This window comes from Ursus americanus, chromosome 9 (genome assembly GCF_024610735.1).
Source record: "Ursus americanus isolate L20-20 chromosome 9, mUrsAme1.1.p, whole genome shotgun sequence".
In the NCBI taxonomy this organism is placed as follows: Eukaryota; Metazoa; Chordata; class Mammalia; order Carnivora; family Ursidae; genus Ursus; species Ursus americanus.
This window is the reverse complement of record NC_142135.1, coordinates 8,691,877-8,710,192: the sequence shown is the minus strand read 5'-3', so window position 1 is coordinate 8,710,192 and position 18,316 is coordinate 8,691,877. Positions and strand designations below refer to the sequence as shown.

Genomic DNA, 18,316 nt, shown 5'->3' with positions numbered 1-18,316 from the left:
TGGAGCGCCCCGCCCACCCCAGCCCAGGCAACTTCAAGGCCAAGTGGTAGCCTGGGCTGGCAGGTGGGACCGGACGTCCAGTTCTCTGCTCCACCAGCTACTGGTGCCTGGGGATCGAAGCACCTCACAGGGCTTCGCAAACTACCAAGAGTGATACAAACACGAAGAATTAGCTTCACAGGAAACAGATAAACGACGCTTTCAAGGCTTCTCCAAAGCCATAACCAAGGTGTTCAAAATCTACAATAACCATATGATCCAACAATTCTCCTTCTGGGGGTGTACCCCAAAGAATGGAAAGCAGGGCTCCTGAATAGGTATTTGCACGCCCATGCGCCCAGCAGCATTACGCACAATCGCCAAAATGTGGAAACAGCCCGAGCACCCACTGCCAGATGAACGAATAAACAAAATGTGGTCCATAATACCTACAATGGGATAGTAGTCAGCCTTAGAAGAAAAGGGACTTCTGACACCCGCTAAGCACAGATGAACCCTGAGGACATGGCGTTAAGTGAAATAAGCTATTGACAACAAGACTAAACGCTGCAGGATATCACTTATACGAGCTGCAGAGAGTAGTCAGATTCGGAGACAGGAAGCAGAATGCTGGTGGCCAGGGGCTGTGGGGAGCAGACAGTGGGGAATGTGTGTTTACTGGGGGCACAGTTTCAGTTTTGCAAGATGAAGAGCTCTGGAGCTGGACAGTGGTGATGGTTGCACAACATTTGAATGTACTTAGTGCCACTGAAGCTACACTTAAAATTGGTTAGTGTGGTCAATTTCATGTGTATTTCACCACCCCCCCCAAAAAAAAAAAATTGGGGAAAAAACTCACAACAGAGTTAGCAGACAGGGTGTGCTATTGACCCAACACTGCTTAGGACACATCACATCAGGGTCCCCCCAGCATGGGACCCATGCCAGCTTTGAGATAACGAGTCCAGGGCTTACAGTTCCTGAGGTTCTGACCCTCCCCTCTGCCAAGACCAGCCAGCCTGCTCTCCTGAAAACTTGTTCTTGGACAAAGCTCCAGACACACCCCCCTCGCCCTCGCCAACCCTGAGCAGGGATGGAGCCAGGAAACCACAGAGAAGGCTGGGTTCACTTTTCCAAGCAGAGCCAAGAACATCAAGCCTTTGCTCAGCTTCCTCCCAACACCGGGTCCCAAGCCCACCCAACTTCTCCCCCATCTCCCTCCCGCACATGCCCCACAACTCAGCATCTCCTTCCTGCCTTCACAGGGAGTGACAGGCTCTTGCTTCCTTGGCCAGAACTCAAACCAGCTTCTTTCCGGGGAGAAGCAGCTGAGTGTGGAGAAGCAGCTGACGCAACTTCCTTCCCTCCACTTGCCCCCAGTGTCCGAACAACGGATCTTCAACCAATGGAAAGAAGAAGGAAAGAGAGAAGACAGAGCAGGGAAGGGGGAAGGGGAGCCACTCCCTCTACTTGCCTGAACATCAAACTCTTGCAGGAGGCCGGTGATGGTCTGTGGAGAGACAAGAGAGATGGTCAGTTCTGTCAGTTTTCTGGGGAAAAAAAATAATGTTGGGACACCCGTGTCTCTCCAAGCCCTGGGTCTATACCTACCCTCCCTCCTCTGTGGGGTCTCTCCAATTTCTTACAAAGAGAAACTTTTCTTTTCATCTCAAAGAATAGTAGCCCAGCAGAAACGCAGACATTAGCCAGATTCCTTTTTAACAATAGCCCCAGTGAAAAAAGGATCTGAAGGTCTAAGCTGGCCACAAGCTTGAGAGATACAGGAATGTAATTGCCTATGAACTAGTTACCCTGCCTCCACCCATGTGTTATACTTTTAAACTCAAACTTGACCATGTCACTGTCCTTAAATTTCTTCCATGGTTGCCCATCATCGGGGGTCCCAGTCCCCTGGGGAACAGTGAGAATGTGGCTCTGAGAAGGGACTGCAACATTCCCAAGAGATGTTGCTGGCATGTTTTCTTTCTGGCCTAGAGATGGGAGTCCAAAGCCCTCTGAAAACGAAGCCCCAGCCAGACCCCATCATCAAGCACCAGGAAGGAAGACAGCTCAGCAGAGCAAAATCAAACAAAGGGAAGGAACTACACAGGGAAACCCCTTGGGACAGCCAGGGCTGGAAGACCAGATTGTAACAGACGCCCTGCTGCTGGAGATTAAAACGGCTTCACACACCCTGGCCTGGGTTAAGAACATCCGGGAGTTTGGTAAATTCAGGTAGAAGCAAAGCTGCCTGGCGCCCGCTCCGTGTACAAGTGTGTTGGTAGGAGGAGGGAACAGAAAAGCCATTCCTACAACCCCAGTCTTCAAAGTGTCAACAAGAGTGCAACGGCCATCCAGATCAAGAAGAGACATCAGGAAGAACTTCCCAAAACGAGTTTAATGAAAAACACTCTGCTGAGCCAGTGTAAGGAACTGGAAGTTTTACTTCCATCGAAACCTTGGAAGAAAATGCAAATATTCACTTTGAGATAGATACGCCACCTGCCATTGATAACCTCTTGGATGTTGGTTTCGAAAATAAAATTTTCCCAAGATACCAGGAGGCTGCCTGAAAAGTATAAATATTGTGTTTAAAAATGCAGTTAGCCTTGGACCCAGGGATGCCACTCCTGAGAATCTGTCCTGCCGCTGCACCTGCACACATACAAGTGACGGACATCCAAGGTCCAAATGATGCAAATACCCCGCAGCACTGTGGGAACAACAAAGGGCTGGAAAGACCCACATGTCCACAGACAAGCCACTGGTCAAATAAACTCTGGGGGATGCTGTGAAGCTGGAAGGAAAAAGCGTTCTGTGGACTGTCGCTGGAAAGGTCTCCAAGATAGGTCGTTACATGGGTAAAGCAAAGCATGCTATACGATTTCATATGGCTTTTTTTAAAAGATTTTATTTATTCATTTGATAGAGTGCACGCACAAGCAGGGGGAGCGGCAGGCAGAGGGAGAAGCAGGCTCCCCGCTGAGCAAGGAGTCCAATGCGGGACTCGATCCGAGGACCCTGAGATCATGACCTGAGCCGAAGACAGACGCTTCACCAACTGAGCCACCCACGAGCCCTGTCATATGGCTTTTTAAAAGGGAGAAATGAGACCATGTTGATATATATTTGTATGACCCAGGGTTTGCTTCTTTGTTTGCTTTATAAGACTCTGTCACAAACCCCAAAAGCAAGAGGAAATGGATTTGGGACATGTGCAGTGAACAGTAGGGATCAGCAAATGAGGGCCCTCCCCTATTTTTATAAATAAAGTTTTATTGGAACACAACAAGCCCGTTTGCTCACATACTGTCTATGGCCGCTTTCATGCTAGAATGGTAGAGCTGAGTGGTTGCAACAGACTGAATGGCATGCAAAGCCTGAGATATTTACTGTTTGGCTCTTTACAGAAAACATCTGCAGACCCCCGGGGCAGAATGGTAACAAGCAGTCTGCAGCTTCCCCTGGGCCTGGCTTCTAATCCTCGTTCTGAATGATCTTGGGTGATTCCCTTCCCATCACAGGCCACTGTCTTCATCTGCATGATTGGGAGAGAGGAGATGGCCTCACACATTCGTCATGAAAAGTCCACGAAATAATGGACCTAAGACACAGCAGGCACATGCAGAACCAAGAGAACAGGCCATTCACCAAAGGCAGTTGGCCTGGGTTTGGCTCCATGCCTCACGCTTAGTAACTATGTGACGGAGGAAAAATGAACTTCCCGAGACTCCCCTTTCCCCCTCTGTAAAATGGGAATGATCATAGAACCTAGCATCTAACCAGTCACAGTCTTATCCTGTCGGTTAGCCCGAAACAGCCATGAAATACAGCCCCGCGGCAGGCGTGCAAGACGTGCTTCGTGCATGTTAATTATTATTTTTGAAGGCCTTTCATTGGCCTTAGCATAACTTCACTTCTGAGCCTGCGCCTTGTATTTTTAAAAAGATGTATCATCACAGGCAGTTACAGAGCTCAGTAAGAACCGGGAGGGGAATGTAGTTTAGAACGCAACGCCAACTGTGCAGACGTAAAGGCTTTTCCAGCCCAGGATGGACCATCCCAGCCCAAGCTGGAGGACACAGGCTTCTGTTTCCAACAGGGAGGCCTCCTTGACATGACATGTTTGACCACAAGGACAAGGTACCTCTCATCCGTCTGCAGTCTTGGACACTAGGACGCAGTGGACATGTGCAAGTGCATATACATGCGTGCACGCGTGCACACACGTGTGTTTGTATTATACACCCACAACGCCCATGGACGAGTGTGCATGTGAGGGGAGGTAGCCAGGAGTGTCTCCACTCACCTCCCCTTTCTCCACCAAAGGCTTCACCTCGGCGAGGTCCACGTCCTGCAGTTCCCGAGACATGTCCCCGCTGTCACCTGCCTGCAAAGAACAAAGGCCATGGGTCAGCACTTCCTGCTGAGAGATGTGGCTCAAGGACGCAAATCCGAGGCCAGGGAATGAGCCCCACTCAGCCCTGCAGCTCTTACCTCCCACACAGCACAATACAGTGGCAAGACTGTCCAACCCACCCGCCCCATGCCACTCCTGCCTTGGGGGCGAGGGGGGAGATGTCCTGGCACAGGAAACCAAGGCTCACGGCCACAACTACCTTTCTGATGACACGGATGGATTGACATTCGAAGCCAGGTCCTCACATGCAGTCCCCAGGCCCAACCGCCCCACGCAGGAGGGTTCTCACAAGTTTTTTTTTTTAATTATTATTATTAAATTATAATTGGCATGCAATTTGACATTCATTTCAGTTGACACTCATTTCAGGAGAGTGACCGGATATTTTTATACCTTATGAAATGATCACCACGGCAGGTCTCGCCACCGTACGACGTGAGGACAGTACGGTTGACTCTACTGCCTCTGTTGCTATCGAGAATGTAGACGGTAAAGCTCTTTGATGTTGGTCTCAGCGATATTTTGGGCTGTCTCCTCAGGCAAGGGCAACAAAAGCAAAACAAATAGGGCTACATCTTGCCGCATTTTAGGAGACCCACATCACTGATCCTGAAGTCAGGCAGCCCCAGGCTGACAACCAAAAGGGGACGGAGAGTCACACACGGCTCCCCGTATGCGGGCTGGGCTCGAGCTTCACCCCCCTTCATCCTCGGACTGGCCCTAACAGGGGCTGGACCACGCAGACCCCACCTCGCCCACCGGGATGCAGGGCTCTCTGCTACGTGCTGGCGAGGACGGGGCCAGGCCAGGCAATACCTCAAGCCCAAGGGGTCTACAGGACTCAACATTCAGAGGATTTGGAAAGAAAAGGGGCTTTCAAGGCAGCAGGGGATGGGCAAGAGGGTGTGAGAGCGCAAGGTCGTGGAGGCAGAGGGTGAGGGGATGGAAGGTGAGAGTGGGGATGGGGCAGCAGGATGGGGGGCAGGTGGGGGAGACCAGGTGTGGGGTGAGGGGATAAGGGGGAGGGGGTGAGAGCAAGGATGGGGAGCAGGGGTGTGAGGGGGATGAGGGTGAGAGCAGTGACAGGGAAGCAGGACGGGAAGCAGGGGTTGGGAGAGCAGGTGCAGGGTGGGGCACAGGGGAAGGAGGGTGAGAACAGGGAAGTGGGAAGCAGGATGGGGAGCAGGAATGGGCGAGCAGAATGGGCCAGAGAAGGTCCTGCTTGGCTCTAACAGAGGCAGGGGCAGAAGGATCAGGGGGTGACGCCTGCAGAGCTGGCAGGAGCAGAGTTCTGGACACCATCAGCTCCCTAGGGAGCAAGCTCGGGGCGGTGACACCAGAATAGGGGTTAAGTGCTGCAGGCAGAGGTGGGAGAGGGTGGAAGAAGGTGGGACAAGGAGTAAGTGACAGAGGGGAGTCCCGGGACCCCCAGGTCACAGATGCAGACCTTTGGAATCAGGAAATTTGGTGAAAAACAGCCTGACTGAACTCCTCACACTACTTTCCAGGGTGGGACCCTGGCCCCGAGCTGCCCACCACTCCGGAGATACAAGGGCCAGATAGCGCAGGCCTATTAAAATGCCAGCTCTGGGGCTCCTCTGAAGACCCAGCTCTTAGAACCCTCGAGAATCCTCACCATGAAGCACCTCTCAGAGGTCAGCCGGCAAAGAGCTGGGGCCACCCCTGCACCCACCCTGTACCAACACGTGGCATTCCGTGGGCAGATGCCCTGGGATGCTCTGGTCTGGGGCCCCAGCACGATTTTCCCCAGTAGATAACCAGCCCCACAAGAATGCCTTTATGCAGCCTTTGGAGTCTATGCTCGAGAACATTCTGAAAACAAAGTCGGTTTTATATCTGTGAGCATTCCTGGGCAGCGGCCAGCTCGGAGGCAGGAGGCATGAAAAGCAGAGGTCTGTCGGCCTTGCTAATTCAGCGTGTTCATGGTCCCAAGACCCTGGCCCGTGGGACACCTCGCCTACACAGCCAAAGGAGCCTTCCAGAAGCCCAGGGCTCTGGCAACGCCACCCTTCATGCTGAGTGTAAGGGCTTCCCATTCCATGGGCTCCTACACGCGGGGCAGCCCCACCCGCGTTTTGGGAACACCTATCTTGTTCCCAAAGTTGGACCACACTCGCGTGCTGAATACATGAACAGGTTTGATGCAAATTAGGAGCAATGTTTGTGTTTAAATTCACTTTTAAATCATCACTACGCCCCAAGAGTGAAAGCACTTGAAATAAGTCTGCATGCACATGCACTCAAGAGCATGCCAGAGTCCAGCCTGGTGGGGCTCGTGGCTTCCCGATGCCGGGATCACATTAGTATCTCAGCTTCCACCGGCTCCCTCACTGTCTTCAGAACAGAAAAGAGGTTGAGCCCAGCCTTGATGGGTTCCTAAACGTGCTCCCGGGGACGCCTCTTTACCCCATCCCTCCTTTTCCTTCCTACAACTCAGCTTCCCAACCCACATGAGGCAGCAGGTCGAAAACTGGCCAGTCTCTCTTAAATATCAAATACTTGAGAATTGCTGCTTTTTTTAGAGCCCTTGGGGGCCATGGGGAGGCTCAGTGAGGCCACCGAGAACCATCACAGTGATTCTCCAGACAGGTGCTTCCGTCCCCCAGAGGACACGTAGCCATGTCTGGAGTGTTTCTAATGGTCATGACTGGGAGGTGCTGCTGGTATCTTGTGGGTGGGGGTCAGGTCCACTGCTCATCGTCCTACACGCACAGCCTGGCCGGTGCAGCACAATTATCCAGCCCCAGCTGTTAATAGCATCGAGGCTGAGACACCCTGGTCTAGACCAAGAAGCATCCATAAGCACCCTGGGGACTCTGAGGTCTGCAGGGAGATGTGATAAAGCAGAAGAAGCTTCTGTACTATTTGTCCCTAGGGAGAGTGGGGGTGCTGTGGGTCCAGGGCAGCCCGTGGTTAATAGATGCAAACTTCCCAGCAGGGAGGGCTCCGCCAGGACCTCCACGTGGATCACTGCCCTGCACTAACCAAAGCTGCCCAAACCTGGGCTGCCAAGGAGCTCTCTGCACCTTGAGCACCCCTCACTGAACCGACCGCTGGTGGTCAGCCTGCCAGGGGCAGGAAGACGGCTGACTGCTTCCAACCCAATTCTGCTGACCAGCCAGCCCTCGCCCTGTTCTCCTTTGCCTGAATCAGAAAACCCTGCAAACTTGTATTTTAAAACCTGTTTGTCTACAAGAAATCTTATTAAGGAAGCTCAATATAGAAAACAGGTTTACAAAAAAAAACACAAAAAAACGCTGGCATGCTTTGGAGGATGCCAGGGTATGGGCCCAACACCCACCAGCAGCAACTCCCCCTGGCCTCCCCCACCCCAACCCACCACACCCCGGGCCCCTACCGCCCCATGCCTCCATGCCAACCCTCAAACACCTTCTGAGTCCCAGGATAGCAGGGTTTGAAACAGTAATTCATTCCGAGATTGCTTCCCATACTAGGTTCTCGTGTGCCCAGCACCAAGCAACGTGTGACAGTCCCTCTAACAGTTTCGCTGACAAGGCCCTACTATGTGACGAGTCCAGGGCACGGTCACGAACAGACGGAGCTCTGCCCCACCAAGCTCGCGGTCCTGCTCACCCAGTAGGCCCAGTCATGGCTTCCCTGTCTCCCCACGAGGCCACGCTCTCCTGGACTCACAGGGTCCCACGCACCACCCCCCCACCACTGCCACCACCATCACTTTAAGGGGGAAGCAGCAGCAGCCCCAGAGCTGGGGGGACTGGCCTGAAATGGCACAGAGCCAGCCAAGGATGGGGAGCCTCTGATGCTCACAATTACTTCTTTACCACACTTTTCCTTAAAACATTTTTTAATTTACATACAGAAAATAAAGACAATAAATAAAAGCAAAAAAAGAAATTTTTTTTTTTTCCTACAGGTTTCAAATCCCCAGCAGCAAGACCGTACGGTCCACTCAGGGAAGCAGGTCAGCAGCTCACACTGCTTTGTAGGCAACTCTGATTTCCTTGCCAGGAAGGAGGCGCGGGTGGGGGGTGACCTGGTTTGGCCTGGTGCCCCTGCTCCCAACCACGCCGTGCCAGGCACCACTGGCCTCTCGGGGCCCACACTCAGTGGGGCACTCCTCTCAGGCTACCTGAGATCCTGCTTGGCTCGGCAGGTCCTCTCCCTGGGCTTGAGGCTGAGCGCTAGACATCAGTCCCTGTCCCTCTCCACCACCTCCTGGAAAGTCCCAACACAGAACATCAGATTGCAAAGGGCCAAGGTGATCTTTTAGTGGACAGGGTGACTGGGCAAAGACACACAGGGCACAGTGGTGGGAGCCCAGGTGTCCGACCCCCAACCTTCTGGCCCACCTAGCATGACGATGGGTGTGCGATATCTGACCACCATGTCTCCAAGAAGCACAGACGGAAGTTCCTCCAGACATGGAATTAGGTCAGGACAGGGCTCTGGCTAAGACCCCAATCAGGGCCAAAAACCGGGCTCCGGGTCACCACACCAGCTGTCAGACCGGTTCACAGCACCACTTCCTCTTTCCCAACTGCTCTCCCGAGAAGGAATTCAGAGGAAACCCATGGCCGAAATATGGAAGGTCACCAGGAGCTGGGGGGGACTGGGCGCCATCATTTACTAGCTCTGCAATCCCTACCAAGTCCTCCAGTCTCACAGCCTCGGTTTGCTCATCGGTGAAACGGGTTCAACTCCTGCTCCCAGCAAGCAGCAGCACGGCTTAAATGAAAGACCGGAACACAGAATCTGGCACATAGCATAGTCCGCCTGCCTTACCCACCGAGGACACATCCTAAAATGCCCAGTGGACACCTGGAACTGAGATAGTACCGAACACTATATATACTGTTTTCTCCTATATACACATACCTGCGATCAAGGCATAGTAAGAGTTGAACAACAATAACTCATAACAAAACAGAGCAATTCTAACAATATACTGTAACAAACGCTACGTGACCGTGGTCTCCCTTGCTCTCAAAGATTTTTACTGTGCTGGGCTCTCCCTTCTTGGGAGGGTGTGAGGTGACGTGCCCACGTGACCAGATGGAGGGGAATGTGCACGCACGTGTCCTGGCAGCAGGCTACTGTCGACCTTCTGATGACATGTCAGAGGGAGTGTCATCTGCTTCTGGACCTTGGTTGACCACGGGGAGCAGAAACCGTGGCTAACGGGGTAGCTGCTTAAGCAATCACTGCATTCTCCTTTCCTGGTGGCCTCGGAGACCCAGGGACATCTGTGAGGACACGGCCTGTGTCTTATACACTGGGAGCCCCAGAGTCGGCCCAGCAAGCAGGGGGAGCTCACAGAAGTTCAGCAAGTGCTACGTGGGTTTCCAGCGATCAGACCCAATGCACCACCATGTGGGTCTTCCTTCCACTAGCAACGTCGGTCAATGAGTCACGAGGGCCCAAGGGGCACTGGGCAAATACCTTTCTGGTTCAGTAGACCCAGGAGACAGTCAGCAATTACTTGGACCTCCTGGGTTCCAAGGGAAGCCAAGACTGTTATTTGCCCATAGAAGGGAAGACCATGACCCCGGGGATCTGGGAGGGCAGTGGGCAGAGGTATGCTGGGCAATGTGAGGCCTCCAGAAAATTATTAACCAGTCACAGGGACAGGGAAGGGACACTCAGAGCCTGTGACTCTCAGAAGCCTTGATGGAGCAGGAGCAACCCCGGCCCAGGAGTCAGGGCACGGAACACCTGCTGCTCCGCTGCCACGTGACTCCAGCCAAGTCATTCAACCCCTCTCTGGGGGTCTCGGCATCCCCACCTGTACAACAGGCTGCAGGTGCCCTACGGACATCACATGGTCCATCAGAAATGTGGGGCCGATGGGAGCCCAGGTGGAAACATGCTATACCCAAAGACGAAAGGGTCCTGCCCATCTCAGTCCTGCCTGGATCCTCCCGGGGAACCTGAAAGTCCCTGTGCTCCCGGCCACAGACCTCTCCCTGTCTGGAAGACCGGGAGCCTCCCTCCAGCTCCGACTCTCTGCCCGGGGGACCCATCTACACACGCTAGTGAACGAGTTCTCCTGGGCCCCTAGAACTCCCACGAGGGGGGGCAGCCGGAGTGGGTGTCCAGCACTGAAACATCCACGATGTATTCTGGGAGCACCCGGATGCACCCAGCCCAGCACAAGTGGCCACAGACACGGCAGACAATAGCACAGGAATGATGTCTTCAGTGTTTCCTGGAATCTGAATTCCATACTTCCTCTGAGCATCTCGGGACCCAGAGTAGGCACCATCGTGTTCACCATGTGACAGACAAGGAAACTGAGGCACCGAGGGGTGAAGCAATGTGCCCCAAGTCACCAAGCAAGAAGCTAGCCCAGGGGGGCGCCTGGGTGGCTCAGTCGTTAAGCATCTGCCTTCGGCTCAGGTCATGATCCCAGGGTGCTGGGATCGAGCCCCGCATAGGGCTCCCTGCTCAGCGGAAAGCCTGCTTCTCCCTCTCCCACTCCCCCTGCTTGTGTCCCCTCTCTCGCCGTGTCTCTGTCAAATAAATAAAATCCTTAAAAAAAAAAAAAAAAGAAGCAGCAGCTAGCCCAGGTTCAAGCAACCTTAAAGGAGAACGATGACCGTGAAATCAGCTCGGTCTACATATAAGCACGTACTGTGTGCCCACCCTTTGTCCAGGTAGGACGTTCTAAGGATGAGCCCCTTGTGACCAGGAGGCTTTTCCTGTGTGGGTCAGCAGAGGGAGTCACGTGCTTCTCCTCCACCTCGCACAGTCCCACAGAGCCCCCAGGAATAGGCCCAGGCTCTGGACAGCGCCCACATCCCAGACTTTCCTACTCTCCCTCATACTGCCCAGAAAGGCCTCGTTTTTAGCTCTCCCCCAAGGCACCTTCCTTTTCTTCTTTTTTTTTTTAATAGGCTCTGAGCCCAGCACAGCACCCAGTGCAGGCCTCGAACTCACCACCCTGAGATCAAGACCTGAGCTGAGATCAAGAGTCAGACACTTAACTGAGCCACCCAGGCGCCCCCCAAGGTGCCTTCCTGATACAGCAGTTTCGATACTTTGAAAAGTGTTCACTGTCTTGTTCCATTTGTTCCTCACGGACATCCCTGGCAGAAGGGAGATATTATCACCCCAGCTTACAGATGGGTAACCTGAGGCTCAAAAGCAAAGGCCCACTAGACCTCCGAAAGGCCAAGTCCCAGGCCTGTGATGTGGTACAAGTGTGGAGAGCAGGGGTGGGCCGATGGCAGCCTCCCCCAACCAGGAGGAGGAAGAGGTGGATGGGGACACCAGGAGGCATTGCTGATGAGCCTGCATCGATCGTGACTGTCAGCAGCAACTGGCCCACATTTTGTCCCCTCCATAACACACCCGGTTTCAAAGCCACATCAAAGTGGTGTTCTTTCCAGCACACTGGGCTCTTTATAGATAGAATTGAAAAGGGGAGGAGGGCGGGGGGTGGAAATCAATGCGTGCTGCTGCTGTTTGGCATAGCATCCTTCCCGGATACTGCAATCCCCGAAGGTTCCAGAACAGCCTCATGTTTGCATGAACCTCAAGGAAAGCAGCCTTGTGATACGCCTTGGATAACCCAGCCTTCCTGTGGATAGATGCTCTTTTCCCTCTTTTGCCAAGGAGATCATGACATCAAGTTACAAGGCAGTTCATGGGTTCTCTGGCTGTGTTCTAGACCCTTTGAAACTCAAGGCTCTGGGGAGAGTGAAGGAGTGGTGGTCTTAACTCTTCATGTTTTTCTTACATAATCAAGCTACTAAACAACATGGATGAAGCTACTGGATCATCAAGAAAGTTCCCTGCTTTAGGGGAACAGTAGTCGAGAACAAGGCTCTCCAAGTCAATAAAATGGTACAAATGCCATGCAAAGGGGACAACCAGACTAGAAATTTCTGGAGGGCCCCCTTCCTGCTTTGCATGGAGCCTGAACGTCAGCAGCATTCAAGCAATTGCTTGATGCCAAAAGAATGAAAAACGAGTCTTCCAAAACAAGGCGAACCCCAGCTATACTCATTCCCTGGATACAAGGCCAGAGCTGAAATGGGACCGCCTGTGTTCAGTGAGAGCACAGAACTAGCCAGGGGGTCCAGTCCCAATCCATCACCGCCCATCCCTTCTCTGCAGCACCACCAGGGGATCTTCCTGAAGGTTCTCAGTGGAGTCTTGGCAGCCCAATCCATTTGTCTGGCAGAGTGATGACCGTCTGAGGGGACAAGTAGAATAATGGGAAGTCCAAAGGAGGACATTGGTGGGTTTCAAGGATTTTTCTGCAAATCCGCAGGACAAGCATGGGCTGCCCTGGATAGTCTGTGAGATAATTGGCTGAAAGCCCACAAACAGAGCCAGTGTTAGCATAGGATATGGAAATAGAGTCTTCCTACAAAACCCTTTGTCCCAAAGATGGGATGACTGCCACACTGACAGGATCCTTGACCGAAATGGTCTTGCTGTTTCCACACTCTGAATGGTCTTTCACTCTTTCCTACACAAGATGGCCCAAGTTATTTCCTTCATAAACGGAAGGTTTCTTCTGACCAACATTAACTGAGTGCCTACTAAGTGCCAGGCCCTCAGGTCTACAGGAAAAGGATAAACAGAGACTCAGCCCAGAATGATCCAAGGAGGGCACAAACCCCCGCATGCCAGCCCGGAGGGGAAACCCAGGGAGGGCTTCCTGGAGAAAGGCAGCCAGTTCAATGCTTGGAAAGGAGAGAGGAGAGGAGGCCAGGGTTCCCAGCTGGGAGTCCTCAGAATTGCACACCTCTGGAGTTCATACCCACATCTGGGTGGTGCCCAGAGAGCAGCACAGAATCTGCTCAAAGCCAAGGGAGTGGAGCTGGGGTTGAGACAGGGAGCAGGATGGAGCTCTGGTCCCCATCCACCCCTTCGAGCAGAGCTGCACATGGGTGTAAAATTCACACTTGTACTTCACACTTGTACTGAGGTTTCCATGGATTTAAGAGAAGAAAAACTATAAAATGAAAGATGAACTCCTGAACAGGCCATTCGAGGCTCCCAGATGCTAACAAGTCCCATCTCCTCCCACCTCAGTTGGAGGAACACCGTTGGACTGGAAAAGCCTAGACGGAGAGCCTGCACAGAATTTCCTGGAGGGGAGCGCATCTCATCTCTCAGGACACCCACCTCCAACAAGCGTGAGCTGGCGCGGCAGAGGCCAAGAGGGTATCAGAGAACTCACCTCCACCTCCGCAGCACACGCTGCCTTCCGTCCATCTCGTCTCCAAATGGAAGGAGAAAGAAGCAGCAGAAAGGCAAGCCTGGGACTAGACTGGGATCAGGGAGGTAGGAAGGGTGGCATGAAATGAATCCAGGAAACCAAATTCATGCTTCAAAGACAGGTCCAGAAGGATCTGGGGGGCCTTGAAGGTCAACACTGGAGGGAAATATACAGGGTGGCCCACCTAGAACAGGACCCCACTCACTTGATTCTAGACAAGCAAGTCACCTGTCCATGCCTCAGTTTGCTGACCTGAGAAATGGCAAGAATGTCTCCCATCTTCATTGCATGAGGTGATGCGCTGAAAACTATATAGCACCTTAGCCAGGTAAGAGCTGCTTCCAGAGCACCAGGGCCTGGTAACAGGAGTTATGAGATACTCTGGCCTCTCCTTTCCTTTCCCTCTCCCCATCATTCTGGAGCAGAGGTCTTCAACTCCGCCTGCCTTCGGTACACCCTACCCCTAATCCAGCCCAGGGAGCTTCGAAATGGTGCAGCTTCCTGGCCCCTCCCAGACTTACTGGGCCTGGGAATCAGCATTTCAGACAAGGTTCTCATTACATTTTTATGCACTCTGCATAAGCTCAGCTTTTCTGGAAGAACTTCAAGAAGTAAAACACGAGTTCAGCACCTGCAGGCACTTTGACTGGCATGGGTAAGCTTAGGACAAAAGTGCCTGACACTGATTACCAAGGAAATGCCTCGAGAAATGTAATTCATAGGAATCATTGACAGCAAACACCGACATAGTGTTCCCACATGCCAGGCACTGTTCTCTGCCCTTTCAATGGATGAATTCAGTTAATATTTGCATGTCCCCATGGGATAATGTCTGTTATTCCCATTCTATCAGAGAGGAAACTGAAGCACGGAGCTCCTAATCACATCTCTGGACTTCTAGCTTTTTCCAGTCACCCCAACATGCTGTCGTAAGAAGAAACAAAGGCTTGGGTGTCTGGCTCTCTGGGTTCAAAGCCTGGCTCTCCCACCTTTAGCCATGTGGCCAAGAGCAAGTCTCTTAAACTTTCTCAGCCTCATTTTTCCCATCTACTCAATGGAGCCAATACAGCTCAGGCAGAGCTCTGGCCAGCGTGACAGGAGGAGGGGTGGAGCAGCAGCTGACTAGGAGGGAGAGTGTCCTGCCCCTCCCTGCCCCCTCCCAGCCTGAGTCAGGCCTCCTCCCCGCCAGAGTCTTAGATGCTGACTCATCATCCTGGCTTCCTTTCTGAGGCACAGGGACTTTGAGTCACGCCTTGGATGAGATTCTCTGGAGTTGGGTCCCATGGAAGAACTGCAGCTTCAGGCCACCAAAAAAAACCACAAGGCGATCTTTCTTCCCCATCCATGCCAAGGCAAGCTCAGGCCAGGAGGTTTCGGTGAGCCTGGTGGGGAGCCCCCAGCTCTGTTCGGATCTAAGGTCCAACCTGGAGGGGGCAGCCAGAATCCAGTCCACCACCCCTCAGCAGGGCCTCAGCCCTTGCTGACCGGGCTGATTCTGCTAAGTTCTCAAGAACACCTGATTGACACTAAATAAATCATCACCACATTCCGCCTGGAAAGTTTCCTTACCAAGAAACCCAGTGAAGATCCAATGTGTGTTTGCCCCTCTCGTAGCAGAAGGCCAACAATCAAGACCAAGAACCCCGTTTGCCACAGTCCCAACAGAGGGGTCTGGAGGGCCAAGTTCCAGCTCTGGCTCAGCCTTGGCCACTCATACCCTGTCTCTGAGCCTCAGTTTCCATCTGTCAAATGGGAAGACGCTAGATCAGGAACGTGTGTGAGTTTTTAATTCCATCCCAAATTATCAAACCAACTGTTAGTGATCCTGGATTTGCTTGTTGCTCCAGAAGATCCCCTCTGGGGATGGAAGACCCCAATAGGTGCTGGAAGATCTCCCTGGAAAGCCAAATCAAACACCGCCACCCCAATGGTCAACTCCCTGCTCGGGACTGCACCCAAGAGATTATAGGGGAACGGGGCGGAGGGAAGGAGCCATTCAATTCATTCAACGCATGTAATTGAACTTCTCCCAAGTGCCAGCCCTGGGCCAGGTACCAGGCTACTGGGTGAGGCAGGCAAAGCCTCCCTTCTCACCCTCTTGTGGGGAACGAGGTCCCACAAAACTAAGAGGTCACAGGTCAGGGGACACACCAGATCTCACTGCTTACACCAGGGTACTGTCCCTCTGACAGCTGCCCATCAATTCCTGATCACCTCTATCTCCCCCTACCCTCTGACCCCCACCCCTGGGCCACACCAGCACTTACCCCCTTCACCTGCATTTCTCCCCCTGAATGGGTGAGCACCTTGAAGGCAGGGGCAGGGGTTCGCACTCTCTGTATCTTGCTTATTTCAACTCACATTTGTGAAAGTCAGTGAAGACTCAACTTTCGGTACAGGTGGTGGGGCTGGTGGGCTTGCCTTCAAACTGCATTTTCCTAGCAAGAGCACAGTTTGTATTTGGATACTTGGTTCCTTTGAGGTGGCTGAGAACATTAAGTATGGCCGATGGACATTATGAAGAGAATAAAGCTCTCCTGTGTGGCCACGGGCTGAACTCTGAATCTTCAATCTTTTCCCAGTAATTTAAAGGAAGCAAAGGAACTGAAGAGCCCAGGGCGTCTGTGAAGAAGACCTGAGCCTGAACCTTCCCCAACCAGATTTCCTCCCCCACTGGCTGCCAGGCACCTCCCCCTTCCCAGCCAGAGAGGGGTGCTGCCCCTGACCCACAGGGACATCTGACAGCAGAGGCAACAGACGGGAGAGGGTGGCTGGGGGCTGGGGCGGTGACGGAAAACATCCACTAAATCCCAGCTTCAGCCACTAAAGTGACAGAGGTGGTGACAGCGCGTTCCCCCCCTCCCCCAAGCCCACCACTCTCCACATGCCCTGCCCTCCCTGCCCCAGGCTGAATCAGAGACCTCGGATCTCCCAGGAACCTCAGAGCAATTCCAGCTGTTCTTCCCCCAGGAGGGCAAGAGAGGCGGGTCCCTCCGGGAGACCGGGGGAGCGGGGAGGTGGGCGGAGGCGAAAATGACGCCACTGCAGCCCTGGCCAGCGCTGGGCCGTCACTTGCCCACAAGACCCCTCTGGACTAGGCCACCTCTTCGGAGCCGCCACAGCGCCCACCCCGGGCCACCTCGGGGGACGCACCCTGCCCGGCGGCGCTGGCGGACACTCGCTCCCGCGCGTTTGGCACGCACTGTGACACACTCGGACCCTCCCCCCCAACACACACACATACACACACACCCCACCCTGGCTTCGAGGCTGAATTGGCCCCCGCCCCTCAGATGCATATAGGCTCAGGGCTCAGTCTGGAAACCAGACACACCCACGCCCCTTTCTCCAGCCCCGGCTCGCCGCTCTCCCCTACCCACCTCCTTTCTACACACGCGCGCGCAAACCCTCCTTCCCCAGACACCCCACTCCGAGGATACACCCCTCCCCAACACAAACGCGCGCGCGCACACACATACACATACATACACACACACACGTACATGCGCTCGCTCGCGCTCTCTCTCCCTCTCTCTCTCTCCCAAGCCCTTCCCCTGCTCCCACTTCCAGTGCGCTCTCAGGCCTGCGGCCCCAGCTGTGACTCCGGGTGGCGCTGGGAAGCGCGATGAAGGTGTTCCCCCTGCGGCTCGCCACACCGCCCGAAACCCAAGATCCCACTTTCCCAGCTGGGGAAAGGTGAGCGGAGACCTGTCTTTTTTCCTCCTCTTCGCTAATCGAACCCCCCCCCCCCATTCCAGCGGCGGCCGCGCCCCAAAGCCCCTCCTTGCGCCCGCGCCACAGGGTCGCCACGCACTTGCAGCTCCGGGGGCCACAAAGGGCGGTCCAGAAGCTGCAGCAGCACCCACGGGCGATCGATCCCTCCCTGCCCGGCACGAGGAGGGTGTCGGGCTTACCTAAGCTATAGAGAGAAAGGCAAAAGCAGCCCCGGAGCTTGGCTGGAGGCTCGGCTGCCAGCGGGCGCGGAGGAGAGTGGCGAGGATGGGCGTGCGTTCCGTAGTCGGAGCTCGGAGCCAGGCGAGGTTTGTTTATGCCCGGGCGGCGGGCGACTTTATAGACGCCGCGGCCCCGCCCCGCGCTCGCCCCGCCCCGGCCTTCCGGAACCCGCACACGGCGGGGACACACCCCTTGCCGCTCCCTCCTCCCCGGCGCTCTTCCCGCTCCCGCCAGTGCGCCGGGCCGGGCCGGGCCGGGCCGAAGCAGAGCGCGGCGGGCGCCCGCCGGAGCCGCCGCCTGTTGCGCAAGCCTTTGTAGGGGCGCGGCGGGGAGGGGCCTCCCGGCTCCCGCTGCGGTTCGACTGGGCTGTCGCCTCCGTCGCTCGCAAGGCCAAAGCCTCCTAGTGTGCGGTGGGCGCGTGTGCCCTGGAGGTGCGTCTGTGTGCTCGCGCGTGGGCATGTGCGCGCTCGCGTGTGTGCATGTGCTGTGTGTCTCTGTGTGACCGAAGAGCCCCATCTCGGTCTCAGAGTTTCTGGAGTCCCATCGCGCCACGCCCTGACATCCCTTGTGGGCGACTCCCTACTTCCTCCAAGTCTCAAGATCTTAGCTCCGGAGCCCCGTTTAACTGCCTTCCCGCGGCTGCGTCCTTGGCTTCCCCGCGAGCAGCTACCAGCCATTCTTACCCCATGCCCCTTCCTTGTTGCATCATCTCTCCGCTGAAATCCTTG

General features: G+C 54.3%; 1 protein-coding gene across 1 annotated transcript in view; it reads right to left on the bottom strand.

Annotated features, from left to right (window-relative positions):
- Window positions 1-17,705, bottom strand: part of NDRG1 (N-myc downstream regulated 1) — a 55,202-nt gene extending 37,497 nt beyond the window's left edge. The window contains exons 1-3 of the mRNA XM_045812248.2: window positions 17,549-17,705; window positions 4,289-4,369; window positions 1,454-1,489 (exon numbers count right to left, since the gene is read on the bottom strand). Coding sequence (XP_045668204.1) covers window positions 1,454-1,489; window positions 4,289-4,351 — 99 coding nt within the window. The 5' untranslated portion in view covers window positions 4,352-4,369; window positions 17,549-17,705. The remainder of the gene's footprint in view (window positions 1-1,453; window positions 1,490-4,288; window positions 4,370-17,548) is intronic.
- Between the last annotated feature and the right edge of the window lie 611 nt (window positions 17,706-18,316).